The sequence below is a fragment of the Cystoisospora suis genome, assembly GCF_002600585.1.
Source record: "Cystoisospora suis strain Wien I chromosome Unknown contig_547, whole genome shotgun sequence".
Lineage (NCBI taxonomy): Eukaryota > Apicomplexa > Conoidasida > Eucoccidiorida > Sarcocystidae > Cystoisospora > Cystoisospora suis.
Window position 1 is genome coordinate 11,333 of NW_027153348.1, and position 9,897 is coordinate 21,229.

The following is a 9,897-nucleotide window of genomic DNA, read 5'->3' on the forward strand; positions in this document are numbered from 1 at the left end:
AACTGGGAGCTTCTTTGTGCTGAGGGTTCCTCCTGGTTTGTCTGGGTCTGCCGAGCAAGGAGATCTGTCCCGTTTGTGGGCAAGTGTGTGCACTCGGAGAGTCTGGTCCAGAAACGTACAATGCAACAGGTCTGTCGGCGGGTCTGGAGGCAAGTTTTCCTGTCCTGCGATAGAAGTGTGAAGCGGCTTACGAGAGGTGTGCCGGGCGTTTCGCCTTAGCCTGTGTAATCTGCGTGCTGCCCCTGGATGTCAAGTATTTTAAGGAGCCGGCGGAACGCCCGCTGGGCACGGTCTGTAGCCTGTTCCTAGCACGTCGGAAGAGGATGCGAAGTGGTGCTCAGTATTGTTGGAGAGTGTTACACTGCAGAATGAGACAACTGCTCATGCAGCTGCTTCGTACACTTCATGACTATGCAAAGCGTCCTCATTGACGCATGAGGGACCCGAGGACGTGCAGGAAAGGAGGGGACTGTGCGTTTTGCACATGCGCTGGGAGAAACAGTTTTCGAACCATAAATTTCCCACTCAGCAGCTGCAGAACGCGATGCATGAAGGAGTCTGGTGTGCCAGCTGCGTTGGTACCCCTGATCGCGCAGCTCTGTTCTGCCAGTCGCCTTTTGAATCAGAATGGCGTCCAATTATATGGTTGAGTCTGGTGTTGTCTCTCGGCGGTGACGTGTCTTGGTTGTACTGACGGTGTGGCCGCGACTTCGACATGCCGCTGGACTCCGAATAAGTTGAACCTTAGACCTCAACACTACGCCTTCTGACCGGGTTCTGTCCCGTCGTCCGCTCGTACTTCAGCATCTTTGTGTGGCCGCTCAGGTGCATCTGATGCTTTGCAATGGGTCGTGCGGCCGTCTGCTCCGTTGCGCCCTGTCAAACACACTCGTGTGCGTCGAAAGTACGCGGACTGGCACATCCGGGAAGACAACGTGCAGAGGTGGCTGAGACTGTCGGCAAAGAGGCGAAGGAGAGGGCACCTACGCGGGTGGTACCGGACTTCTCGCGAACGAAGTGACGTCCTGTGTGTCCCCTTCTATTGTTTTGTCGAGACACGGCCTTCCTTCTCCGTGTAGTGACAGCCTAACCCGTAGAAGTCCGCACAGTCCTGCCGCTAGGCTGCCGCGGCCAGCATCTGCTGATCTGCTGCACGGCTTAAAGAACGGTTGCTAGACTGCTGTGGCAAGGCGCCCCGTCGTAGAGCGTAGAGTGTCTCAGAGGTTGAGTGTAGCTTTCTCGAGGTACAGCTCCCGCTGCAAATGGGTTGACAAAGCGACATCTTGCCACGGATAAAATCAAGTGGCGAAGGAACGGTAACCAAACCTTCGTGAACGCACGATTGCTGAGCACGGGATGACGACCAGACGCTATAGCAACCTAAGGTTCGCTCCACGATGAGAAAGAAGGCGCCAGTCCGAGATATCGAAATTCCCGGCTTCCGTATTTTGAGCGCCAGCTGTTGCGGAGTCAGCGAGTTCGTGGTCTTGCTCGCTTTTCACATCGGTTCAGCATTGCCTGCTTTGAATTGATCAAACCCTAAACCAAGCAGTCACTCAGAAGGTCGAACATACCTGTTCGGATGTCTGTAACACTCTTCGGCACGATCTCTTAATCGATACCGGCGTAGAGACGGCCAGTCTACGGACGGGCGGCACTGCTGGACACACTTGCAGGAATTTTAATTGCCTCGGAGTACACCCGGGTTGCGCATCAGAGACATGTGTTGTGTTGCACGGGCCGAGTGCCATGTGCGCTAAGCTTTCCAGGGAACGAGGAAGGAGCCCTGTGGACTGGGTGACTGGGCACCGCGTGCAGCAGGCAAACTGAGCTTTCTTGCTGGCTGCGCTCCTTGTGTGCAACAGATTGTGCAGACGTCTTGCGGGTTACGGTCCCAGCCTGTGGTCCAGGCGGAGCGTAATTTTACTTGTGTACCCGGTTGAACACAAGCTTGTTGCTGTTAATTTCCTTTGCCGTTTGACCAATCTGGCCGGACCATACATTCCTAGTTAAATACTATCCGAGTAAGTCGGGGGTTAGACATGGGAAATAGTTCAGGTGCAGTTACTTCACATCCAATCCTTGTGAGGCAGGTCTTCTCTATTCCCAACACAACTTTACCTCTCTACGAGCCCTAGAACCTAACGGTTAGAACGGTCTACGTCCCGGCTGTGGGAGTCATTGGACGGGTGTGTAGGGTTGAATGCTAGTCGCTGTTCTTACGAGCGTTCAGCACTCCGGGGGTCTCGCTGATTTTTTTGCCAGGTTCTCATTTTCGATGTACAAAGCGTTTTTTCTTTTGTCGAGAACTACTCAGGAGCCTCACTGCTGACCACCTTGCTGTGCTGTCAAGAGAATTTAACTAGACGTTTCAATCGCACTGTCATGCGCCACTGCCAGGCGGTGTCTCGGTCAGTCCCGGCGCTCCCTGTCGCGGGTTGGCATGTTTTCCCGTGGTTGACCTGTCTGGTGCCTCGGGGTGTTCACGGAATTCCTCCCTGTAGTCTTCTTACACTAGACTCTCTTTTCTATACCCGGGGCTGCAGATTGTCACTCAGCCGGGTACCTTGACATCTGCTGCCGTCTCCGTCGTCTTTCGAATTGCCGGTGCGGTCCCACGAGTACCAGTGTGTCTTCACCATTGCGCAGACCGTGAAACGGATTCTCCAGGCTGAGAGCGGACGGGTTTCCAGCTGTAGTTTTTTCTTGTACTTTACTGCCGCTGCGGAGTTTCAGGACGCCGTTCCATCTTCTCTTTCGCAGTTCTCCTCGTGGGGCTTGGAAAGCTGTCTCCCGAAGAGCCCCAGAGTATTCCAAACATCTTTCGTGGGCCTGCTCTCGCTTTTCTCTGCGGAGCCAGCGGATCGCAATTTATTTTACTTTTTGTTGTCATTATTCTTCTCTCTGTCTTCTGACGACCGCTTCCTCTCCTTGGCCTCTACTAGTGGAAAGAGTCGATTGTACGGCACCACTCCTGATTGGGTCATTCGGGCCTCGGCCGGGGGGCTGTATGCCTTGCAGCGTGACTGAGTTCCTGCAAATATTTGATTTCTTTTTCGCGCAGAACCCCCCCGGCCAGCGAAGGGAACAATTTTAATGGTCACGATGGCTGTGGTATAGCACGACTCTTCCGAGAGATGTCACCGGGGGCACAACACACAGAGAGCTGCCTCCGCGGTTTTTTATGTGTGTTTCTCTCACAGCTGTTTTCCTTGTCATTCCATTTATTGCGACTCCTTCGGCCGGTGAGTACACCGCTGAGTCGCTGAAACAGCAGTGTCGTTTCTTACGTATCCTCGGTCCTCAAGGCCATTGCGGTGCCCGCGGTGTGCCACATCTTGGGGCGTTGACTGCAGAATCAGCATCCACCCTTTCTCCAGCTCCGTATATGTCATGCGATTTGGGCATACGGCGTTTGGCCTTCGGAGTGCCCTTTAGGTTCAACCGTCTGGACTCTGCCTTGGGCTTCGTCCCGCCACAGTTTGGGACTCTGTGCCATAAACCTGAAACAGGATTTCGCAAAACGGAGGTGACCAGAGTACGGCTTGTGGTTCACTAGTCCACTCTGCTTCACGGGCACGGCACCTCGGGTACAGGAGTGGTCACATAAGGTCCACGCATCGGTGCGGGACTAAGTTTTCCGCTCAGAAGCCTGTGCAAGTTGGGACCATGAACCAAGGCCCTACGATCAGCAAGGAAACGGTGGTGACGGTTTCGAGCTCGGCGGCGAAAATTCCCTCCAGTGGCATCGTGGTTGCTGCGGGTTCAGGAGTAGAACCATCGAATATTCTTATTCCGTGGGACTGTGTTAGAGGTGGGGTCTCCAGGCGAAGTGGAAACATTCTTGGCTTGACTGTATATCTCTTGTCCGAGTTACCTCCCGGGCCTTCCGCTCCACCCTCGCACACCGGGACTTGAAGAGCACCCGGTGGCAGGACTCCATGGAGGGTGCTCGCGCTACAGGCAGCGCGACCTCGAGCGCAAGGCCGCCGATGCATCGGCGCTTGTTCGTTTCTTCTTTCGGTCGAGAGCGATGGCCCTTCTCTCGAGGTGTGGCCGCGTGGTGGTGGAGCACGGTTCCACTTGCGTGCACCCCCGGACGGTTGTTCCCTGTTTGATGCCTCTGTGGTCAGTCATCTTTTGAACTATTTTCAACACTTCGGGCAGGCGATTTACTAAGAGGCCTGCCCCGACGTTAGTAGTACCACTACAGGCACGCCGTCAAGAGCGTGCCTATGCTGGGCACTCTTTCAGCTTCGTGCAACCTGTCGCTTTCGCGTGAGCTTGTGTACATCTCTGTCTCAGAGACGCTTCTCACTGAAGAAGACACCGAGCTTGGAGGCTCTTACCAAAATTCGCCCGTGCCCCAGAAGTTTCTTGCCGTGGTGAGCTCCGGGTGTGTAAAGTGGCCAGTCGGGCAACGGCAGGAGCTGGTCTACCTGATTTCTTGTACTCAAGACTGCGAAGTCAGCCATCGGCTCACTGCACACCACAATTGTCCTGTCCGCTGCGGTAGGCCGCTGCGCTTTTGCTGAGAACTGTTGTAGGGGGACACGTTGCCATTAGTGTGTGACCTGTGCTCCCGTTGCGCATGTAGCAGTCCTGAAGTGTGGCATCGCTCTCCTTGAGCTGCCGTTCCCGGGCCCGTATCAACAGAATTGACCTGCCTGTCTTTGTTGACTCGAGAATGACTTCTGTGTTTTCTATGAAGAAGAGCGAAGAACACGTGTGCGGAGCAGCGCTGCTCGCCTTATTCCTGATTGGCCGTCAGGGTGAACGCGCTTGCTCATCTCACGTTGGGCGAAGCTCTCGTCTAATTCCTCCGTGAGCTGCCGGTATCCGTAGTGGGGTGGCCTGTATGTGGACACTTGGCACCTCCGGCGGTGTTCTAACCAAGCGGGAGCTGTTTTGCGCTCTTTTGCTTCAGTTTCTTCACGCAGGCAGGTGGTCCCGGAGTGGAGTTGAGACCTCGGTGTCTCTCGCGTTCGACAGCAGGGTGGATCGAATGGTCTTTGTAAGTGTCGCACGGCCAGAAGCATAGTCGGATCTTTTGAGTTCACAGCGTACACGCCTTACTCGCTGCGCAATGAGCGCTGCTTTACGGCGAAGCGCAGGTCGGTGACGCCGCCCGGGGGAGTCGGGAGCCGTGACCGGTCAGATTTTTTTTGCCAAGTTGCTAAGCCCCGTCCCTTGTTCGTTCACTGGCATTCCAATCTTCACTACTTCTTGCGGTCCATCTTCCATATCTACGGTTTAACCCTCCTCCGTCTCGGAAACTGGCATTGATCGCTGGAGAAAATGTGAAGTCGGGGGGAGGGCCCAAGAGCAATGCGCTCCCTGGAAGATCGCTTAGAATCACAGATGCCGAACTGTTTTTTTTCCTTTTCTCTCGCTGTTCAGCTCTCGTCGTGTCGCCGCGCAAGTCGGATCCACTGCCAGGGAGGACGACTTAATGCAGAAAGAATCGCGTCGCCTGCACGCAGCGCTGGATCTTTTGGAGACGGATATTCAACTTGCGACGAAAGCAAAAGCAGTCTGGTTCCTCTTCCCACGAGAAGCACTCCCTATCAGAGGCTCTGTTCTTCCGGGAGTGTCTCTCACTCAACAAGAAAGCCGGTGGAGCAGCAAGCACAGCGCCCGGCCTCCAGGGGGGACGAGCAACTGACCGTGACGAGTAACGGCCTTTTGTCGTGGTCTCACGCGACAAGCAACGGGGGGTCGGACAAAAACTGGAAAGAGAAATGCGTCAGAGAGAAGTGGCCATCCGGGGCCGAGGCTCACGAACTTCACGAACGCGCATGCTCATCTTCAGTGATGCGAAGAGGAGATCCAGGTGATGAAGCCCAGCTGCCAGTGCTCGCAGGGCGTCAGGACCCTGAACTGGTTGAGTGGCCGCAGGTGCTACCCGTCCACTTGCAATCCACCGCCGTGCATAGGAGACATCCGCAGACAACGCCTGCCGATCAGGATGAAATCCTAGTTGCTGGGAGGAAACACCCGGAGTACGAACTCAGAGACACAACGCGGCGTGTGTTTCGTGTCTTTCGTGGCCCCGATTGTAAAAGTTTGGTGGAGGCTGTGAGGGGGGAGTCAGACCTCCCGGATTACCCCTGCGACCGTTCCGCAATTGGGGCGGGGACAGAGGGAACGCGAGACGACTGTCCTTCACGTGCGGGTGTGTCGGGTTCAAGAGCTACAGAGGCAGGGCAGAGCCAACGAGTGAGTTCGGACGTGTGCGGCAGGGCTTCAGCTGGTGCGACAGCGCCGTCCCGCCAACGCACTGAGGACGTTATCGATGGAAGCCGGTTCTCGCTGGCTCACTTCCGGCGTTCTCGTTCGGACCGAAAGATGCACTCTCCACAGCAAACAGAGAGGACCACCGGCATCGATTTGGCAGAGCTGGGGGGATCTTGCGAAGCGTTTTCAGGGCCTCCACATCGCGAACGAGAGGTAGAGCGCCGCTTGTCGTTGCCGCCCATCTTGTCCCTGCGGTCGCTCTCGCTTCGAGGAAGCGAGGGCCAAAGCGCGGAACACTTCTGCCGTACTCGTCACACGTCTCCCTCCAAAAGCCGTGCTGCTAGTCTGTCGCGATGGTTTAGGCGCCAGGGATCGCGGCTGTCGCACTCGCTGACGCGGCTGCGTGGCCGCTCTCGTTCCAGCAGCTCGTGGGAAGATTGTAGAGTGCCGCTGGAGCCCTCAAATGGAGAGTCCGTGTACTCACAAAGGAGTGGAACCGACTGCCTCCGCAGCACGCCAGTGGCGTCTTCCTCCGTTTTGTCATCGTCGGCTCCCAGATCTCTTCCTCCGCTTCCCCAGCTTTGTCCCGCACACCACCGTGGGAGCGCTACGCCGTTGCGGACCTTCGCCTCTCCTTGCGGGGTCTCAGGTTCGGAGTCGCTGCTCCAGGAAAAGGAGGCCGGCACGGGGCACATCAGTGTAACGAGAGCAAAGACCAAATTTCGGTTTCTGCTGAAGAGAGAGAAGAAACGTCAGCTTCACGAGCCCGGTGCTGTGTGTAGCAGCGTGGACGCGTGTGAACCCACGGCAAAGTCGTGTCCATCCTGGCCGGGGGACGAAGTCTACGATATTCCCCTTTCCAGGAGAGCTAGTGAGGGAGACCCAACCGCTATGGCGCAGACAGGGAACTCAGGCGATCATCAGAATTTTTTTGACGGCCGCCTGCAGCATTCTCTTTTCGGGTCAGAGGGGCCAGACTTGACTGATGCTGGGCTGGAGGCCGTAAGACCCAAAAACAAGGACCTGAAGGGAAAGACGGGAGAAAAAAGAGAGAGCGACAGAGAAGGCGAACTTTCGAGGGATCGACGAAACGGACACGAAGGAAACGACTTGCAGCTACGCCAGCCGGATGTCCGCGCGCCGGCGCTGCTTGCCTACTCGGAGAGGGGAGTGAGTGAATTGGGAACTGTCCCCGTTAAGGGCAAGGAAGCGCCAACTAGGGAAGGGTCTTTTGTTGACGTGGAATTCGAAGCGTGCGCGAGTGAAAGAGGACAAAAAGTACCAGACGAAGGTGTACCTTCGGAATCACGATCGGGAAGACCTCAATTCAAATGCAAACGACGGAGGCGGGAAGGAGATACCTTCGGGAAAAATTTATTTGGCGGGCTCGGAAGAGTGGGCGTTTCTAGCGGCTCGCGGCAGGCGTATTCGTCGTGGAGTGGCCCGTCGTCCTCGGCACTGGCTTCTAAACGATCCGCGCGGTTGACCACTGCAGCGCGTCGCGCAGCACAAGGAAGGCTTCGGCGCCGTCTTCGTGGGCCAGCGACTTCGTGTCCTGATCTTGAATCGGTGAGGGGTTCTTCTCTAACTGTTCCTTCGCGTCTCCACAAGCTTGCTTACGCGGCAGCAGCCGCGTCCCCTCCAGATTTATGTAGAAGTGTTTCACCTCCGTCTCGTCCGCGATTTGGCATTGACAGGGAAAGGATTCACCCGAAAGAAGAGGCTTCGGAGTCTCTTCAGACACTCAATAGTCCAGTCACCGGATGGCGGCAAGCGCTTCCGAAGCGGTCGGAAGTTGAACGGGCTTTCGATGGCGGACCGTGTGCCCGTGCTTTTGCAGAAGGTATCGGAGCACCGGGTCCAGCTGCCACACGGAGGCGTTTGCAGAACGTGAGCAGATCAGGCTGTGGGCGCTCACCCGGATGCATGGTTTATCCCATGCCCCACCTTTCACTAGCGGCAGCCACTAACCGATCCCAAGAAACACAGGATCCCAGAGTACCGTTGGACTTGTCTGCTCAAACCCGTCCGTACGTCAGAACAGGCTCTTTCCAGTCCGCCGTGCCAGGGCCTTCAAACGCCAACAGCAGATTTGATCGAAGCACGACGAGTTCTGTTCGGCGGTCACTATCCTGTCCTGCCAGGACACCGAATGGTCAACCCAGTGACGCTCCGCCCGTCACACCGAGTCGTCTTTCAGATTCCGTCCAAGCGCATACATTCCAGGTACCGACCGGGAAGGACGGTTCTGATTCTCCCCAGGTTTCTCGTCTGCATGCTTATAACATCAGACACGATAGTCCATGTGGTGGCGCCGGGGCTCCCCCCCCATTGCCTTTACCCGTGGCAGGTGCCCCACGGCAGTCGCAACAAGCGCTGTCTATGAAAGTGCAGTCGCGAATGCCGGATCCCATGTCCCCTGGCTTGCCCGCCGGTGGCACCTTGACATCCGACCTGCCCACGCGGGATTCGGCGGGAGCCGACCCTCTGCTACGTTCGCTGGAGCCTGGTGTTCCGCCCTTCTCCAAGGTAAAGCACTCAGGTTCCATTTTTCAAGCCTCGGAAACTAGGTCTCAGCATACGAAAGGGAGAGAGAGATGGAGGGATGTGTGCGACACGGCCGGAGAAACGAGCCGACGGAGCTCTCCACGGACGCTTGCGGAGTGTACACGTTGCTCCAAGGAGTCGGTACGAAGAGGGCCGGTCAACTGGCATTCACCGGGACAAGTAGTCGAAGGGCTTTCTCGGATTGCAGGGAGTACAGAAGTAGCCGCTGTGTGTTTTGTCAAGAACGTCGGGGGGTCGTTACCAGCGGGCGAAGGTCCCGAAGTAGCCGACCCGTGTACAGCGCTTGACGACGGTACGCGAATGAAACCGGGTAGAAAACGACTTTTAGTCGAAGTTAACAACGGTGGAGCAGCCGAGGTCGAAGCTGTTGAACGAAATGAGTCCCAGGCAGCGCCTGTTCTGGAGAGAAGCACAACAACCTCGCACAAACGCGATGGTACGTTTCCCTCTTCTATCGAATCGCGGAGTCCCAGCCAGTGCAGTAAATCCACCACACAAGCCGGCGACACTTCAGCTTGCGCGGATGGCCAGCAAAGAACGGAGCACTCTGTTCAAGAAATACCAATGCCTGCAGATGTGAATCGGCCCAGCCGGGCAGTCGAAGGAAGCCAGGAAGGGAAGTCGGAGCGGGTTGCATGGGAGCAGCGTGGCGTGCTGTGTCGGTCTGGTCCCGAAGCTTGCCACGTCGCAGCGCTAGTCCCTCTCACTGGTAGTTTGCCAGACAGGGCATTGGAAACTGAAAAGGCAAGGAGCCCCGTCTGTTCTTTCCACATGATTGAGAAACTGCTACAATATGGCAGACCTCGTTACTCTGAAAGTACGGGTAGGACTGACGGAGTGAGGGCAACAGGACGCCCGAGAGGAGAAATCTGTGGCGTCGAAACTCATGGGCTTCTGAAGTGGAGGAAAGAGGACAGAGCGCTATCTTTGGCTGGTCTGTTCTGGGCAGCGGGCAGCCTGAGTGGAATTCTCTCTCAGAGGGGTTCTCCACTCCAGTTGCCTGTCTTCACGGGTTGTCCAGACCGGAAGCCAACTTTGACAGGCGATTGGATTGCTGGGCGTGACCGCACCGAAACCGTAAGGACTTCCGTC

At 56.4% G+C, this 9,897-nt stretch overlaps 1 protein-coding gene across 1 annotated transcript; it reads left to right on the forward strand.

The window, feature by feature from the left end:
- Positions 1–2,233: 2,233 nt before the first annotated feature.
- Positions 2,234–9,897, forward strand: CSUI_001381 (uncharacterized protein; the record flags this gene model as incomplete). The annotated part of the gene is made up of 4 exons (XM_068061587.1): positions 2,234–3,814; positions 4,306–4,385; positions 4,928–5,014; positions 5,401–9,897. Coding segments are annotated over exons 1-4 (4,809 nt in total), but the record flags the coding sequence as incomplete, so codon positions are not given.